General features: G+C 39.3%; 2 protein-coding genes across 10 annotated transcripts in view; one reads left to right on the top strand and one right to left on the bottom strand.

Moving 5' to 3' along the window:
* far1 (fatty acyl CoA reductase 1) overlaps positions 1-13,875 on the top strand; it is a 94,090-nt gene extending 80,215 nt beyond the window's left edge. For all 5 annotated transcript variants that reach the window (XM_043705624.2, XM_043705625.2, XM_043705623.2 and 2 more), the window contains exons 11-12: positions 6,572-6,699; positions 10,811-13,875. In XM_043705624.2, coding sequence (XP_043561559.1) covers positions 6,572-6,699; positions 10,811-10,973 — 291 coding nt within the window. In that variant the 3' untranslated portion in view covers positions 10,974-13,875. The remainder of the gene's footprint in view (positions 1-6,571; positions 6,700-10,810) is intronic.
* LOC122557719 (endoplasmic reticulum-Golgi intermediate compartment protein 2-like) overlaps positions 5,017-18,881 on the bottom strand; it is a 65,295-nt gene continuing 51,430 nt past the window's right edge. For 2 of the 5 annotated variants that reach the window (XM_043705628.2, XM_043705626.2), the window contains 2 exons: positions 17,643-17,715; positions 5,017-5,148 (listed from right to left, as the gene is read on the bottom strand). In XM_043705628.2, the coding sequence (XP_043561563.1) occupies positions 17,666-17,715 (50 nt within the window). In that variant the 3' untranslated portion in view covers positions 5,017-5,148; positions 17,643-17,665. Of the gene's footprint in view, positions 5,149-8,500; positions 8,584-17,642; positions 17,716-18,881 lie in introns of all 5 variants that reach the window. The other 3 variants (XR_015760133.1, XR_006313923.2, XM_087996395.1) reach the window with 3 other exon arrangements.

Below are 18,881 nucleotides of genomic sequence, written 5' to 3'. Positions count from 1 at the left end.
TTGAGATTGAGATATGCCTTCTGGTGCTATACTTTCCCGTAAGGGGAAACATTCTTTCCAACTTTACTGTGTAAAGTCCCTGAGAAGTTTGCATGTTTCATTAAAGTCATACCTCATTCTTCTGAGCGCCAGTGATTACAGGTCCAACCTACACCACGTCTCCTCATAAAACAGTTCCTTCATACCCGCTACCAGCCTAGTGAAACTTCTCTGGGCTGCCTCTATATCTTTCCTTAGAAAAGGGGCCCAAAACTATTTACAGTTTTCCAGATATGGTCTGATTAGTGCCTTGTATATTTTGAATTAAAGGAAAACATTCCATTTGCCTTCCCTATTCCTGGCCTTGCTAGATCATAAGTTTAAATTTGCATTTGGTCACTGTGGTGGTTTGTCATGGAACATATTCACTCTGGACCACCAGTGTTTTATAATAGAAGTACTGCATAAAAGGGGAGAAAAAGCTATAAGTAATAAAGTTTAGAAAGATCTTAATATCTTCTTGATCTAAATGCAAAAAGAGTGATTATATTCCTTTCCCAACAATATCCAGATACTCAATCCCAGTGAAATATCACTCCTATTTTCTCCTCTTCATTTTTTACCTAACTGATTTTTTTTCTAGTACGGATGGTCAAAAGATGTTTTTCCAGTTCTTGAACCTTGAACCTCATGTCAGATCTGACAGATTGAAAGCTTCTACGCAGTTTCTCAGATTGGTGACTTTGCAAACTCCCTTAACCTCAAGTTTCTACAAACTAGAAAACTGTCCTTCTGTTAGGATGAAACTTCTTGATAATTGAGCTCAAATGGCTCATGGCAACTGGTCTGTTTTCTTCCTGTCATAAAAGTTCCTCTTGTTTAAACACTCCTTCATATACTGTAAGGAGTCACTTACCTTCTTGGAAATGATGCATTTACTTCATTGTGCCAAATAATTTTATAACCCCTTTAAAACAAAACTTTTATCTCCACAGACTAAAATCCAAATCTATTTATTTTTACTTTTAAAAAAAATTCAAATTCCCAAAAATAATGTAATACACCTTTATCATAATTCAGAATTGGTGCCACATGATGCTAAGTGGTAACACTTGTGCTGCTGAGTTAACATGTGGGTTCAAGTCCTGTTCTGGGAACCTAAGTGTGCTATCCGGGTGGCAGTACTAAAGCACTGCACTGTCTTTTGGCCAAGATGTTACAGCCAGGCTCCTTTGGGTGAAAATAAAAGTAGTACGGTGCTGTTTCAAAGAGAATGACATTTCTCCCTAATGATCTGGTCTTTGCAAACATTAATTACTGAAGCTGAAAATTTTCTGTCTCATTTGACAGATCTTACTGTGCACAAATTTGTTGCTCAGCTTCCTCCTATTGTACCTGTGATTACACTTAAAAAGCATTCTATTGGCTTACTGATGCTTGCTTGGAAGTAGTGAAAGGCTTCATATTTACACCATTCCATTCTTTAGGAAGATCCCTGGCAGCCAAGGTTATAAAATTTGAACTGTTAAGCAATTACAGTTCAAACCTAAAGCTGTTCAGTGAGCATTATCAAAACCTCTTTAAATCAGCATTTATTTGTGGGACTTCCATTTTCAGCATCTTTATAAAAAAAAACTAAATTTGGTTTGTGATGGTTGTGTAAAGCAGTATTAGAATGATTCTACTTTGAGCATGTCTGGATTGATATTCTCTTGGATTTTTAATGAAGTCCAGTTTTTTATTTAAATTTACTTTATTAGCATCAGTTTAGGTTTTGAGTTATATGTGATAGATCAGAAAGTTTTCTAACAGCCTTTACCTTGGATTGAATACATCCCTTCAGTGTCAGAGCCAGGCATACAAGTTATACTACTTCTGGTTGAAAAGAATCTTGGGAAGATGATCTTGCCCTCTTTTAAAAAAAATCTAAACATTATGTTCCAAAATGGAAATGTTGAACCAGTTTTTTTTTTTTGCCCCATTCTCATGGTTGTGGGAAGTGATTGAAGTTTGGTACCTACTGACTGCATTATAACCAACACAGCACTGTGTCCTGTCATAAGGCAACGTGATATTTAAAAAGCTCTGCTTTGTTGCAGTCAGTGACTCAAGGTGAAAAATGTTATTTTAAGTCTTCCATGCTGTCAGGGTCTTAACTGCTATACGCATCACAGATTGGAAACAGGTTAGTTTCTAAATTGGTCAGATTATCATTAATACTAAATCTTGTATTGTTTTAAAGTTGTAAATGTTTTTGATCCCTGGCTGATTTAGATAGAGGAAGCCATTCGGCTTATGTATGTGCTAGCTCTTTGAAACAGCTACTCATTCGATTAGTCCAACTTACCTGCTCTTTCATCATTGTCCTGTAAATATTTCTCTTTCAAATATTTATTCAAATATTTGGGGGAGAAGTAAAGGAAAATGATCAATAAGTGTGGTGACTGAGTGTGGTGACTAAGGCACCGGTTGGTGTACTTGTGACATTACCTCCCCTAATTGTAGATATGATGTTCTTCAGTTGTCAGTATGTGACCGTTGCCAGCATCACCCTGTTTGGCAACACAAACTAACATCATGTAATAATGTTTTCATATTTGCTAACTTTTCAGCAGTGTAAGTCTCTTGATTTTTTTTCAGTCTTGATATGTTGGCTATTAAGTAGGTCACACAAAAATCGTAATTTTGCAGTTAACATAGAACATAGAATAGTACAGCACAGTACAGGGCCTTCGGCCCTCGATGTTGTGTCGACCTTTTATCCTACTCTGAGATCAAACTAACCTGAACCCTTCATTTTCCTATAATTCATGTGCCTATGCAAGGGTCGCTTAAATGTCCCTAATGTAGCTGATTGTACTATACCACTGGCAGTGCATTCCGCACACCTACCACTGTGTAAAGAACTGACCTCTGATATCATCCCATAATCTTCCTCCAATTACCTTTAAAGTTATGCCCCCTTGTGATAGCTATTTCTGCCCTGGGAAAAAGTCTGACTATTCACTCTATCTATGCCTCTCATCATCTTGTACACCTCTATCAAGTTGCCTGTCACCCTTCTTCACTCCAATGAGAAAAGCCTTTCTTCATAAGATGTGACCTCCATTCCAGGCAGCATCCTGGTAGTTCTCCTCTGAACCCTCTCTAAAGCTTTCACACCCTTCTCATAATGAGGTGACCAGAACTGAACACAATATTGCAAGTGTGACCTAACCAAGGCTCTATAGAGCTGCAGCATAACCTTGCAGCTTTTAAACCCAGTCCCCTGCTAATGAAAGCCAACACACCATACGCCACTTTAACAGTCCCATCAACCTGGGTGGCACCTTTGAGGGATCAATGACCATGGACCCCAAAATCCCTCTGTTCCTCTGCACTGCAAAGAATCTCATCTTTAACCCTGTATTCTGCATTCAAATTTGACCTTCCAAAATGAATCACTTGACACTTTTTTCCAGGTTGAACTCCATCTGCCACTTCTCAGCCCAGATCTGCATCTTGTCAATGTCCCGTTGCAACATACAACAGCCCTCCACACTATCTACCACTCCACCAATCTTCATGTCATCAGCAAACTTACCAACCTACCCTTCGACTTCCTCATCCAAGTCATTTATAAAAAACCATAAAGAGCAGAGGTCCCAGAACCGATCCAGGCTGAACACTTGCCATCTACCACTACCCTCTCTCTTCTATGGGCCAGCCAGTTCTGTATTGAGACAGCCACGTTACCCCGTATCAAATGCCTCTTTACTTTGTGAATGAGCCTACCATGGGGAACCTTATCAAATGCCTTGCTAAAATCTATGTATACCACATCACTGCTCTATCTTCATCAATGTGTTTTGTCACATCAAATAATTGGGTTAAGTTTGTGAGGCATGACCTGCCCCTCAAAGCCATGCTGACTATCTCTGATCAAACTTTGGTTGTCCAAGTAATCAAATCCTGTCTCTCAGAATCCTCTCCAATTCTTTACCCACCATAGACGTGAGATTGACTGGTCTGTAATTACGAGGGTTATCCCTACTCCCTTTCTTGAACAAGGGAATAACATGTGCCAACCTCCAATCATGTGGCACTACTCCCAGTGGACAGTGAGGTTGCAGAGAACATTGCCAAAGGTGCAGCAATCTCTTCCCTCGTTTCCTGTAGTATCCTTGGTTATACCCATATGGCCCAGGTTATTTATATATTCTTATGTTTTCAAAATTTTCAGCAGATCCTCTTTTTTAACATCAGACGTTCGAGCATATCAGTCTGTTTCACGCTGTCGTCACAAACGACAAGGTCCCTCTCAGTCATGAATACTGAAGGAAAGTGTTCATTAAGGACCTCTCCTACCTCCTCTGACTCCAGGCACAAGTTCCCTCCACTATCCCTGATTGGCCCTACCCTCACTCTGTCCACTCTCTTGTTCCTCATATAAGTGTAGAATGCCTTGGGGTTTTCCTTAATCCTACCCACTAAAGCTTTTTCATGCCCCCTTCCAGCTCTCCTAACTCCATTCTTCAGTTCCTTCCTGACTACCTTGTAACCCTCTGGAGCCCTGTCTGATCCTTGCCTCCTCAACTGGGACACAGTCCTATCACGTCTAGCTATTGATAGTGATGGACAATTAATCAGCTCATTGGAAGATGATGGTCCACAAAAATCTCCATCCTCAGTAATGGGGGACCTGAGCACCTCAGCACAAAAGATGAGCCTGAGGCATTCACAACTATTTTTGACCAGAAGTGCCAAGTGGATGATCCATCTTGGGCTCCTTCAGATGTCTCCTAGCATCATACATACCAGTATTCAGCCCGTTTGGTTCACTTGGTCATATCAGCATTCATTTCCAAGTGGAAAATGGCACTATGAAACTATTTCTTGTGACAAAGGGCTCCTGGGTTACTCTAAATACGCTGTATTTGTGTAATCCAGCATTTGTTTAGAATAAAAAACTTAGCTTTACGACTTCTGCACCACTTATCAGAATAGAACGGTGTTTGTGATTGGGGAGGTACAACCAGTCTTGGTGTCTCAAACAAATGTTTTTAAAGCAAGCCTTACATTTATTTTGTTTTTCATGAAGTCGGGACAACCTAATGTGTTTTACTGCTAATTAAGTACTTTTGGAAGCAGAAATGGGAAATGATGGAGGCACTCCAGGTCAAGCAGAACCTGTCAAAAGTAAAAAAAAAGTAGGTTTAGCATTCAGGATAAATCTTTTTCCAATCTGATGAAAGTTCATTGTCCTGAAACATCTTTTTTGTCTCTGCAGATGTTGCTTGCCTGGTGAATGTTTCTAGCATTTTCTGTTTTCAATTCAGATTTCGTGCTTTCACATTACTTTAAATATTTTATCACTATTTTATCTCAGTTTAACTCTTTTTGAACTCATGTACAATTATATCTCTGCTATGTTAACATGTGCAGGTCAGGTGAATTGGCCGTGCTAAACTGCCCATAGTGGTAGGTGCATTAGTCAGGGATAAATACAGAGTGGGGGAATGGGTCTGGTGGGTTACTCTTTGGAGGATCGGTGTGGACCTCTTGGGAATCGAATCGAATCGAATTTATCTAACAAATTTTGGCCCAATTTGTCTGTGCTGTTGTTCCGATGCTGTTCAAGAAACACAAGTCTTTTCTCTTGTTCGCATTCAACTGTGTGTGTGTATGTAAAATTGTGCTTTACAGAAAATAGATGCAGCATTGCAGTGCATTGCTGCAGATATCCCAATTTGTACTGTCGTTCAGGCTTGCTCCCTACTTATTACTTTTCATTTTCACCTTTGGAAATAGAGTCAATCTGGATACTGATTATGTAACGTTATAGCACAAGCTCTTTGAAAGACATGTTCAATTTTTTCAATTTTCTCTTCCTCTTGCTGCATTGTCTTGCAAACTTCGCTTCAAGTATTTATCTAATTCCCTTTCAGAGGTATATGCTCTGAGTATGATGAATATAAAGCAGATGAATATGCTTTCACCCCTCCTTAAAGGCAAATGCTTTCAGATCATAACTGCATCCTGTGTTTCACTTTTTAAAAGAATCCATTTCCTTACTGGTTACTGATCCTTCTGCTAATAGAAATATTTTAAATGTGTAGTTTTGTTTTGTCAGGATTTGGAGTTGCTGGTGTTGACTGCGGTGTACAAAGTTAAAAATCGCACAACATCAGGTTGTAGACCAACAGGTTTATTTGAAAGCTCTAGTTTTCGGAGTGCTGCTCCTTCACCAGGTGGTTGTGGAGTGCCACCTGATGAAGGATAAACACTCCGAAAGCTAGTGCTTCCAGTTAAACCTGTTGGACTATAACCTGGTGTTGTGTGATTTTTAAGTTTTTTTTTGTGAAGCTCAACTTGTGTGAAACATCTGCTTAGATTGAAGAACAAATGTACGGTGATCTAAAATGCCCTGGCAGATTATTTTTAATAGTTGTTCCAGAGACTTCTGATTTGGTAATTTATGTAATTACTTGGTAATTCACAAGATTTCTTGGCTTACCCGCTAGCTGTTCATATTTGGCTGAGTTGCTTCAATGCATCTCTCATCTGTTTACACAATGTTTTACTAAGAATTGTGTTTTTATTTCTTTTTAAGGTATTCAACTTTGATGTAAGACAGCTCCACTGGGCAGAGTACATGGAGAACTACTGTATGGGAACCAAAAAATATGTGCTAAATGAAGAGCTGTCTGGACTGCCTGCTGCTAGGAAGCATCTGATTAAGTATGTTGGCTTTGTGAAGTGTAATGTATGCAACTAAAATTGTAGCTCCTGCATTGTGAGAAGTGTGATGCAAAGGGAAAGGATCTAATTCAGGGCCTTGTTTAAAAAAGAAATGAGAGCCTACACTTTGTTTAGTTTAAATGGCTGTATTAGTATGCTGGTCATTCTCTGATTTTCAGTTGCACGTGTGACCACAATTCAGTTGTACAAGACATAATGGTTTAATAACTTTGTATGTTCTATATCAGCCATAAAATACTATGCCATTTGGAAAACTTGTAAGTGGACCATATCCTGAATAACTTGGATTAAACTATGGGAAGGCATCCCACAATCTTTTTTCTCACCATCAAAGTGCCACCTCTGGCTTCTCTCTTTCTTTCCCTGCAACCATTCCATTCACACTGGTACCTTAAGTTATGCTTTACTCCTGCTTCCATCCCACCTCAAAAAGATACACAGTTGTTGGCTTGTATGTTTTCAGGCCCCTCCCCCAGTTGTTCCACCTTTTATACTCTGCATCTCTCAGGCTCTTGTCAGTTTCTGTTCTCAATTTCCCCTCTTTCAAATGCCGTTTATAGAATGGACAAAGTTAATGATCAGTTTGTAGGTTTACTTGTGTGACGGTATCTGGACTATATAGGTGGAGAGTGCCCAGCCACCATTCAATAGGGCCATAGTTAAACTTGTATCTTGTGCCTCCATTTTCACTACGGCTACAGGACATTCTTCAGGGGAGGGTGAATGGCTCAAATTTCTGGTCCACGTTGGTACAAATATTTTGTGTAGGAAGAGGGATATAGAGTCATGTAGCATGGAAACAGATCCTTTGGTCCAACCAGTCTGTGCTGACCATATTCCCAAACTAAACTAGTTCCACTTGCTTGCGCTTTGTCTATATCCCTCTAAACCTTTCCTATTCATGAACCTACCTAAATGTCTCTTAAACATTGTAACTGTATCAGCATCTGGCAGTTCATTCCACACACGAGCCACTCTGTTTAAAAAAAGTTAAAAATCACATAACACCAGGTTATAGTCCAACAAGTTTAATTGGAAGCACACTAGCGCTCTTTCATCAGGTGGTTGTCAACCACCTGATTAAGGAGCAGCTCTCCGAAAGCTAGTGTGCTTCCAATTAAACCTGTTGGACTATAATCTGGTGTTGTGTGATTTTTAACTTTGTATACCCCAGTTCAACACCGGCATCTCCAAATCATGTCTTAAAAAAAGTTGTCCCTCGTGTCCATTTTCAAATTTTTCTCCTCTCACCTTAAAAATATGCCCTCTGGTTTTGAACGCCTCCATCCCAGGGAAAATATCCTTGTTGTTCACCTTATCCATGCCCCTCATGATTTTATAAACCACAATAAGTCATTCTTCAACCTGCTACACTCCAATGAAAAAGTCCCAGCCTTTCCAGTCTATTTTTATGTCTCAAACCTTCCATTCCTAGCAACGTCCTGGTAAATCTTTTCTGAACCTTCTCAGTTTAGTAATATCCTTCCTATGACAGGGTGACCAGAACTCCAGACGAGGCCTCATCAATGTTCTATACAACCTTAACATGACATCCCAACTCCTGTAAGTAAAAATCTGAATAATGAAGGCAAGCGTGTTAAACATCTTCTTAATCACAGTCTACCTTTCATGCAAATTTCAAAGAACTACATATCTGAACCCCTACGTCTCTCTGTTATACAGCACTTTTCAGGGCCCAACCATTAAGTGTACAACTCCTGTCTGTGTTTGTGAGGTATTGCATTTCGTGATACAATTATGCAAATTAAACTCCACCTACCACTCCTCAGCCCATTGACCCATTTGCTCAAGATCTCTTTGTAATTTTCACTGTCCATTATGCCAATAATTTTGGATATGGTTCTGTAATCAGAATTTAAGGAACTGGGTAGAAAATTAGCAAGCAAGACTTCAAATGTAATAACTGCCACTTATGACTGTAGGGTTACAAGCAAGTGAATACAGAAATAGAACATAAAACCGAAAAAACTGCTGATGCTGTAAATCGGAAACAAAAACAGAATGCTGGAAAAGCTCAGCAGGTCTGGTAGCATTAATGCAGAGAAATCAAAATTAATGTTACGAGTCCAGTGAGCCGTCCTCAGAATTGATGCTAGCCAGGAAAATGTTGGTTTATATGCAGAAGATAGGGGAGGGGAGAGGGTAAGGAGTAAACAATAATAGGTAGGGATAGAGCCTAAAGAGAGAGAAAAACAGTTGGACAGATGAAAGAGTCGATAATGAGATGGCTGGGAGGGTGAATAGATGTTACTGAGGATTGTTCGTGGCTAACAATAGGTGGTGTGTAGCGGCAGACTTTGTGATAACAAGGCTTTGTGTATGCTGTAGGGGATTAGGACATGGAGTTCAGACCCTAATATTGAACTCGATATTGAGTATGGAAGCTGCAGGGTTCCCAAGTGGAAACTTCGGTGCTATTCTTCCAGCTCACGCTGTGTTTCACAGGAGCATTGCAGCAAGCCTGAGACGGATGTTGGCCAGGAAATATGGAACATAACAAACAAGATTGCGAAATAATAAGAACGCAGATTGAAATATGGAAATATAACACTGTGTGGCGAGAACAGAGACCTTGGTCCAGCAAAGGCAAGACTGGATTTTAAATGTTCTTGGTACTGGGTGTTCAGAAAATGTATTCAAGGAAGGGAAGAAAAATGGGTGGCGGGTTTGGTTAAGGAGTGTATTGTAGCCCTGAAGAAAGAGGATGATTTTGAGTGTTCAAAGACCAAAACAATTTGGCGAGATCTAAGGAACAAAGTACAGTTACATTGCTCTTTCCAGTCGATACACCTTCACCTAGTATGAAGGATGGAGAGCAACATATCTGCGGGAAATTGCAGAGAGATACCATGTTATAGTGGTTGTAATGAGGGACTTTAATAATCCAAACATGGCCTGGATGCTGGTAGTGTAAGGGGCAGTGAAGAGTAGCAGTTCTGAGATTGTGTTCAGGAGAATTTCCTGCAGCAGTGTGTAGTCCAACAAGAAATGAAATGCTGCTGGACTATCAGGAGAACATTTAGGAAACAGCGATCATTGTGTGGTTTAGGATGATGGAGAATGACAGTGATCCATCCAGCATAAGAGAAATTAATTGGTAGAGATCTGATTTCAACAGTCAAGAATAGAGCTTGGCAGGATAAACTCGAATTAAAATTTGTTGGAAAAAACTTTAAAAGAGGAGAGATGGCTTGGGTACAGTCAAGGTATATTCCCTCAAAAAGGAACACTCAGACAAATGCAGAGCCCTTTAGATTACAAATGTGATAGAAATTAAGACAGGTGTCAGGTAGAAAACAGAATTGTGCACCGAGAGGAATGCAGAAGAGTTGGAGGGGAAGTGGAAAAGCATATTTAGAGAAGTAAAGAGGAGTTCTGAGAAAACTGGCAACGAAGATAAAGGAGATTCCCAAAGCCGTCTTTAGGCATATAAATAGTAAAAGGGATAAAATGAGGATCAAAGTTGAATAGGCACCATAAAGGGGATTTACACGTGCAAAAGAATCGAGAGTGAGAGGGCACAGATTTAGTGATTTGCAAAAGACGTAATGAGAAAATAAAAGATTTGGTCTGAAATGCACTAGAAGCATGGTGGAGGCAGATTCAGTTGAGGCATTCAAGAAGGTATTGGGTGATTATTTAAGTAGAAATTGTGCCAAGGTATGGGGAAAAGGTAAAGAATGGCACTAAGTCATGATGCTCATTGAAGAACTGGTGCAACCACAATGGGCAAAAGAGCCTTTTGTGCTGTAACACTTCTGTGAAGTCATCTTTGTGATGCCATGTGTCCTTCACAATTGCATAGGCAATTAATTGAAGGCAGTGAGGGATAATCAATATATATACCTTTACAAACATTGCTCAAAGAGTGAATTTTAAGAAATCAATTTGTTCACTTTATCTCTGCTCATCGCTAAATTAGAAGATGGGGTCATATCGTCCTTTCCAATGCACTCTTGTTCATTTTAAATTTTGAGATAAATGTTGGCGTTAGTCTGGATTAATTCTAAGCCATGATAAAATATACATGTATAGTAAGCCTAAGAAACTCTGTTTATTTAAATTGTAGGTTGAGAAATATTCGCTATGCATTCAATACTATCCTGGTTGTCCTGATCTGGAGAATTTTCATCGCAAGATCGCAGATGGCACGGAACATCTGGTACTTTGTGGTCAGCCTGTGCTATAAGTTTTTGTCCTACTTTCGGGCATCTAGTACCATGAGATACTGAGAGAACCACGTGCACTCAGTCACCTATGCATTATAGATAGCTGTACTGGACATTGATAAACCCTTGTGTTAATGTTTGTATGAAATGAAAAATCTGTATCTCGTTATATTTTGTCATGTATGTAATTTGTTAAAGCTACTTTATAATAATTTGGGTCGGCTATCTAGCACCATTTAAAAATACAGAAATGCACTGAAGTACAGTGAAAAGAAATCAGTTTCAAGGTTTGAAATAAGCTTTACACTGAGGAAAGAATGATAAGGGGAATACAAGTTTATTTGTTTCCATTGAATAACTGTATTCAAATTTCTGTTAGTCATCTCTGTCTCTTTATGGAAAGTTTATGAAACATGTCCTGTTGCAAGTAGACTTTGTCTGTAAATGCTGATTTACTCAGTGCATGTTCAGTTTGGCTTTATCAAATTCCCTTTTGGTTAATGGGTTAGGGCATAAAAATTGGCATAAAATTCAATGGTGAAACAAACAAAAACCTCATGACCAGTCAAATTGAGGTTTGAATTTGCCTTTGTTTACTTATCAACTTGAGTGATAGCCATGTCACTGAACTTCCTCACCCCACCCATCGTTCAGTGATAATTGTACTGATTGCTGTTGCTGAACTGAGCACAAAGCAACAATGCTATAATTAATTGGTAAACAAGCTCCAGCCATGAAATTCTGCAATCCGCTTGGGAGGGGTGTAGTTAACAGAAGGTATCAGAGGTAACTTGAGTTCATACTTACTGCAGCAGTGCCCTGCAGGATAATCCTTTACCATTCTGAGAAATTGGGACAGTGTGTGTAAACTCTGGAATTTGTAACCGAATAGCTGAGTGTAAGAAGCAAATTTGTTGGGAAAGGGTACGGATGGGTTTGGTTTCAATAGAAAATAAAATCTATCAGAGTGCAAAAGGAACAGTTGATTTGCGGTCATCCATTTCACACCGCAGGCTGAAACCAGTTTTTACCTTCTACCTTCACCTTTTTCCAAACAATTATTGATTTAGGGAATTGGGTTTATTGGAACATTGAAGCTAACTGCTACCTGTAAACATTCCTGAAAGATAAATGGGATTGGTGAATTAACACAGTATGATCTCTGCAGTCATGTATAATTAGTTGGATTTTGATAACATTTAGGAAAATTAATGGTGTTTGCCTTGACTTGGGGAGCAGGGAAATCCCTCTTATTTGGTTACGAGAATGTGCCTGACTTCCCTGCACTACAGGGGTGGTTCTGCTGAAGATTTTTGAAGATGTGAGGGAGAATTTCATTTACTCTCTCCAATTTACTGCCATTTTCCTTTTGATTGTTCCAATTGGGATGGTGGCATTGTTGCTTTTGGTATAAAAGTGGAAATGAGTAAAATGTAATGTTTTTGGAATTATGTTACAGGTTGCCTTTTTAAAACTTGAGCTGTGAATATTCTCTCTAACTTTTGCATCTTCATGACGATTGTAATCTTGCTGATAGAAATGATCCAAATAGTTAGTTTTATTTGTGGGCATTGTTTGGCCTCTGCCCGACTAAACTAAGACATAGACACATTTCAAGTTGTTCTATGGTTATAACAATGCGCTTAATGTTGGTGTGATTACAGCTCTTAACCTACAATATTGACCATTTGACCTTACTAATTAATAGTCGTTGGTACTGGTGCTTGGTTGAGTGAAATATGGCATTGAGGTTCTCATGTTTATATTGAAAAATCAAGATGATCTGTTTCAAATTAATGGCAAGAGGTTAAATGAAGCCAAGACCCAAACTGCCAGTCTTTAATTCACAATACTGTACTCCCATTTATGCAGTCTCATCATTATTGTAGTTATTTTTAAAGAAATGCACCAAATTTGACGGCATAGATATGCTTATTGATGGAAGTCCCCAGTAACTTGTTACAAAGTTGCTTCTTCCTTTGCTTATGAAGCATGAGACGAATGCAATGAGTAGTTTGGCTGCTGAACTACATTGATAAACTGCAGCAAAAATGTTAATTGGTTACTCAGCATCTCTGCCTTGAGTGAGGAAGGAATGGCTGGACGTCAAAACTGTGTAAAAAAAAAAACTTTATGAAATGTTACAGTCTTCAGAATGTTGTTTGCCTTCTGCAGCAAAACGTCTGTCCTCTTTACCCACTCCACACCACTCCCTTATTAGCACTACCACCTCCCGAACCTCCAAGGTAGGAGCCAGCACCTAGTTAAATTTATCATGTGTAAGTGTCTGTCACTTTCAGTGTTTACAACTGAAATTCAAGCCTCACGTTATGTGGTTGTAAGAAAGAAAAATATAATAGACATTTTGTAAACAGCGAATGTTCTTTTCGCTTTAGTTAACTGGAAGCTGGTGACGTTGTGCTGCTATCTCTTTCTTCTTAAAAGACACATGATCTACAGGGGATCATTGTTGAAGACTCCTGGACTAGTCTGTAGACGACACTTAAAGTAAATTTGCAGCAATGCATGGGGAAGGGAGCTGGTGTGTGAAAATGGCACAGGCTTTTGCTGTGCTCTTTAACAAAAAAGTTGTAAAAATAGTACTTCAATGTGCATTGTGTGGCTGGCTGCCTTAAATAATAATGACTTTTTTAGTGAATGTTTCTACAGAGGACAATAGATGACATTTGTAATCAAAATAGTTATTATTTATTGGTTATCAGCTGGTGTACCAGTAAGGTTAAATCTGTATTGGAATTAATTTTAGGAAAATGATTTTCTGTGCACTCAGATTTAAACTTTTTTCATTCTGAAAGCAATGTTAAAAATGCTACACTGCGATGGCAGCATTCATATTTTTTACACTGTTTGTATGAAAAATGGACAAGTGTCAGTGTCACAGTTTGCAGTACAACTACAGTGATTTATGGATGGAAAATTAAATGGGTGCCTTTGAGAACCAAAAGCAATTGGAGTATTTATTTATTTATTTATTTATTTATTTGAAATTAGTGGTTCATTTTGCTGCTTCTCTCCGTGCAACCCTGCCCAATAAACATTTAAAGCTGAGTTGCTTAAAAGATGACGGGCATAGAACATAGAACATTACAGCGCAGTACAGACCCTTCGGCCCTCTGTTGCGCCGCCCTGTCATACTAATCTGAAGCCCATCCCACCTACACTATTCCATGTATGTCCATGTGCCTGTCCAATGACGACTTAAATGCACTTGAACTTGTCGAATCTACTACCAATGCAGGCAAAGCATTCCATACCCTTACTACTCTCTGAGTAAAGAAACTACCTCTGACATCTGTCTTATACCTATCTCCCCTCACTTTAAAGTTGTGTCCCCTCGTGTTTGCCGTCCCCATACTTGGAAAAAGGTTCTCCCTGTCCACCCTATCTAACCCTCTGATTATCTTGTATGTCTCTATTAAGTCACCTTTCAACCTTCTTCTCTCTAACGAGAACAGCCTCAAGGTCCTCAGCCTTTCCTCGTAAGACATTCCTTCCATACCAGGCAACATCCGAGTAAATCTCCTCTGCACCCTTTCCAAAGCTTCCACATCAATAGACAATATGTGCAGGAGTAGGCCATTCTGCCCTTCGAGCCTGCACCACCATTCAATATGATCATGGCTGATCATCCTTAATCAGTATCCTGTTCCTGCCTTATCTCCATAACCCTTGATTCCACTATCCTTGAGAGCTCTATCCAACTCTTTCTTAAATGAATCCAGAGACTGGGCCTCCACTGCCCTCTGGGGCAGAGCATTCCACACAGCCACCACTCTCTGGGTGAAGAAGTTTCTCCTGAGCTCTGTCCTAAATGGTCTACCCCATATTTTTAAGCTGTGTCCTCTGGTTCAGCACTCACCCATCAGCGGAAACATGTTTCCTGCCTCCAGAGTGTCCAATCCTTTAATAATCTTATATGTCTCAATCAGATCCCCTTTCAGTCTTCTAAACTCAAGGGTATACAAGCCCAGTCGCTTCAATATTTCAGCGGAAGGTAGTCCCGCTATTCCAGGAATTGACCTCGTGAACCTACGCTGCACTCCTTCAATAGCCAGAATATCTTTCCTCAAATTTGGAGACCAGAACTGCACACAATACTCCAGGTGTGGTCTCACCAGGGCCTGTACAGCTGCAGAAGAACCTCTTTGCTTCTATACTCTATCCCTCTTGTTATGAAGGCCAGCATGCTATTAGCCTTCTTCACTACCTGCTGTACCTGCATGCTTACCTTCATTGACTGGTGCACAAGAATACTCAGATCTCTTTGTACTGCCCCTTTACCTAAATTGATTCCATTTAGGTAGTAATCTGCCTTCCTGTTCTTGCCACCAAAGTGGATAACCATACATTTATCCACTTTAAACTGCATCTGCCATGCATCTGATCACTCACTTAACCTGTCCAGGTCACCCTGTAACATCCTCCTCACATTTCACCCTGCCACCCAGCTTTGTATCATCAGCAAATTTGCTAATGTTATTACTAATACCATCTTCTATATCATTAACATATATTGTAAAAAGCTGCGGTCCCAGCACTGATCCTTGCGGTACCCCACTGGTCACTGCCTGCCATTCCGAAAGTGAGCCGTTTATCACTACTCTTTGTTTCCTGTCAGCTAACCAACTTTCAATCCACGTTAGTACTTTGCCCCTAATACAATGCGCCCTAATTTTGCTCACTCATCCTCCTTATAATGCGGTGACCAGAACTGTACACAATACTCCAAGTGTGGCCGTACCAGAGTTTTGTACAGCTGCAGCATAACCTCCTGGTTCCGGAACTCAATCCCTCTATTAATAAAGGCCAAAACACTCCATGCATTCTTAACAACCCTGTCAATCTGGGTGGCAACTTGCAGGCATATGCCAATGTGTATGCACGCTAGTGTAATTTTGTTGGAGCAAAACTTCATTCATGTCTGAAATAGACAAGTATTAAATATACATTTAGAATGTCTAAACAGTTTTTAACTCAAGATTTCATTGGATTGACTGGATAATCATATTAGGTAAAAACAATGACTGCAGATACTGGAAGGCAGAGTTTAGATTAGAGTGGTGCTGGAAAAGCACAGCAGTTCAGGCAGCATCTGAGGAGCAGCAAAATCGACGTTTCGGGCAAAAGTCCTTCATCAGGAATAAAGGCAGAGAGCCTGAAGGGTGGAGATTCATATTAACCTTTCAAGTTCTTTGCATTCTCTTGTTTTACTTATAGTTTGTCAAGATGACAGCAATTGGTTCTGTATCAACCAGGTCTAACCATACAATTTACTGTGGAACGCTGAGCACACTGGAAAAATGTAATGCCAAGTTAATCCTGTATAAGATATATTTTGGTTTTCTTCCATCCTATTTTCTGGAGCAATTTACTTAAGACGATTTTTATGCCACAGACCACACTTAGATTTTGAAATGGGAAACATTTGCATGAAAGATGTAGATCCATTAACTGGGCTGCGCTATGATAGCCGTTAGTTTCAGGGGTCTGTGGAAGTCTTCAAGAAACTTGTGCTGTTCAAGTTTTAAAGGAATCTTAGGAGCAGCATAGAAGGAAATCATCCAGCCCATCATGTCTAATTTGGTTTTTTGAAAGAGCTGTCCAATTTAATTTCACACCTTGTCTTTTTCCCATAGCCTTGCAAATTAGTTGCCTTCAAGTACATACACATTTATGATTTTAAGATTTCAGTGGAATTTGCTTCCACTACCCTTTCAGGTCAAATGTTGCAGATTTTGGCGATCCTCTTTGGATCTCTAGTTCTCTTTGATCCTTCAAGACAACAGCTCCTAACCTTTGACTCACTTTTCAGAAGGAACTGTTTCTTCCTATTTGCTCTATCAAAACTGCTCATTATTTGGACTACAGAGGAACCTTGATTTTCCAAATATCACTTATCCGAATTTCTGATTATCTGAACTAGATTACAAGGTCTTGTAAAAATGTTACATCAAAGAGGTGAGTGAATACGGATTACCTGTACTGAAGAACATGTGAAAATGCTGGCAAAAACAAAGAAACACTAGCACCACAAGCATCAGCGACTGGATAGTATTTATGTAAGGGTTAGTTACACGGCCCTTTGCAAAAGTAAATGCTTTATTTCCATCATTTTATTGGGCTGTTCATGAAAAAAGGTGGAGAAAGTAAACATGTGCAAGGCGGTGCTTCTGTCTTTCGCGACACAGTTCAACAGAAACTGACAAACGCTTGTGATTGTAGAAGCTGTTTGGGACCTTGTTTAATGCTGGGATTTCATATATTTATGTGATGGTTAGGGTTTAGTCCTTAGTAGTTCCTCTGTACTACTATAGCTTTCTCTATAACCACCTCTGCTCCAAGAACAATCCCCACCTCTCCAATTCATCAGCATCCCTAGTGTTTTCCTGTTATATTTTCTCTACCCTCTCCAAGGACTAGATAGCAGAGACATTTATTATTTGTCAGAGTGAAAAGGTTATTTGGGGTACTAAGTAAAATCACAAAAAGGCAAATTTAAAAATGCAGTGAAGTTTTCACAGCAATCTGGTACATACTCAAGGGGAGACTTAAACCCTGGGATTATTGGAGATTGCTGCAATAATGTGACTTTGGGGTCTCTGTAGAAGGATTAATTAAGGTTGTCCAAAGCCATTCATTATCCTAAACATGTTTATTCAGTGACTGGTACTTTGCTATAAACTGCAAAACATTGGATATTGTTTCCCTTACCTTTGATCTGTTCTAAGCTTGCATTAGCAGCGAAGAAGATTAATAATGAACCCACATAAATCATGTAGCAGTCCTAAGGAGAGAAATGTAGAAATATTCAGTAGCAGTCCTAAGGAGAGAAATGTGGACATATTCAGGACCAAGTAAAGATTGTTAAAATGCGTTTGTGTCCCTTTCTTTGATCTTAACATTTTGATAAGAGGTTAAAAAGATATGTAGGTATTCAAACACATAGAGTAGGAAAAGAAGGAAGATAACTTTATAAAAGTGATTTAACAAGTCCAATTCTGACCGATATATTTTAGAAAGGATATGAAAACTTTCGAGGGTGCAGAAAAGACGAGCAAAATGGTCCCAATGATTACAGACCTCAGTTAACTTGGATAAATTCGTGAAGCTGGCATTCCTGTTAGAAAAGGGTATTTGATGGAGGTGCTCAAAGAGATGTCTAAGCAGTAACTGGAGAAACCATTCTCATAAGCAGATTCAAGACCTAGAGGACACTGAATTAGGGCAGTTTGCAAAAGAATTAATGTCAACATAAGCTTTATTACCCAATGAATTATTATGATTCAGAATGCTTTACCAGTGAGTGGAGAAAGATTCATTTGTGGTTTTCAGAAGAGAAGTGGATAATTTTCCAAGGAGGGAGAATTTGCAGGGCTACCAAGGAAATGGGACAAGCTGAGTGGTTCTTAGTCAATAGAGGATCAAATGGCTTATTTTAGAGTTTTGTAGCCATTATATGATTCAAGATATCTGCTTTCAGTTGATACACTGTACATTTGAGTGCTAATCCAGAAATTTAAGCATATAATCTGCACTGACACTCTTGCACTGTACTACTGAGAGTTGTTCTTGAAATGTTGCTTTATCTGGGTGATGTAAAATATACCATAGTTCTAAAGAAGAGGAGTAGGACTGACAAATATGTAGCGAGTGGCACAAATATAAAGGAGACAGCTTTTGAACTGTGAATTCTGTTCAACAATAAGCGCAATGCAAGTTCTACCTTTAGTACGGACAAATCCCAAATCCAGAATGTCATCTAGATTCTCTTCCAAGTGCTTTGACTTTGACAGATTGTTGTTCCTGGGTCACAATCTTGGAAGTCATTACCGAATAGTACTGTAGAAGAGTCTTCACTAAATGCATAAGAAGTTGCTCACCACCATCTCCTCAAGACCAACAAGTGATCTTAACAAATGTTGACCAGTTGCTCAACATATTCACGGTGGA

The sequence above is a fragment of the Chiloscyllium plagiosum genome, unplaced genomic scaffold (assembly GCF_037043375.1).
Source record: "Chiloscyllium plagiosum isolate Xiang-an unplaced genomic scaffold, Cpla_swu_hap1 HiC_scaffold_18, whole genome shotgun sequence".
In the NCBI taxonomy this organism is placed as follows: domain Eukaryota; kingdom Metazoa; phylum Chordata; class Chondrichthyes; order Orectolobiformes; family Hemiscylliidae; genus Chiloscyllium; species Chiloscyllium plagiosum.
Note: the sequence above shows the minus strand (reverse complement) of the source record. Positions and strands in the feature narration are given on the sequence as shown.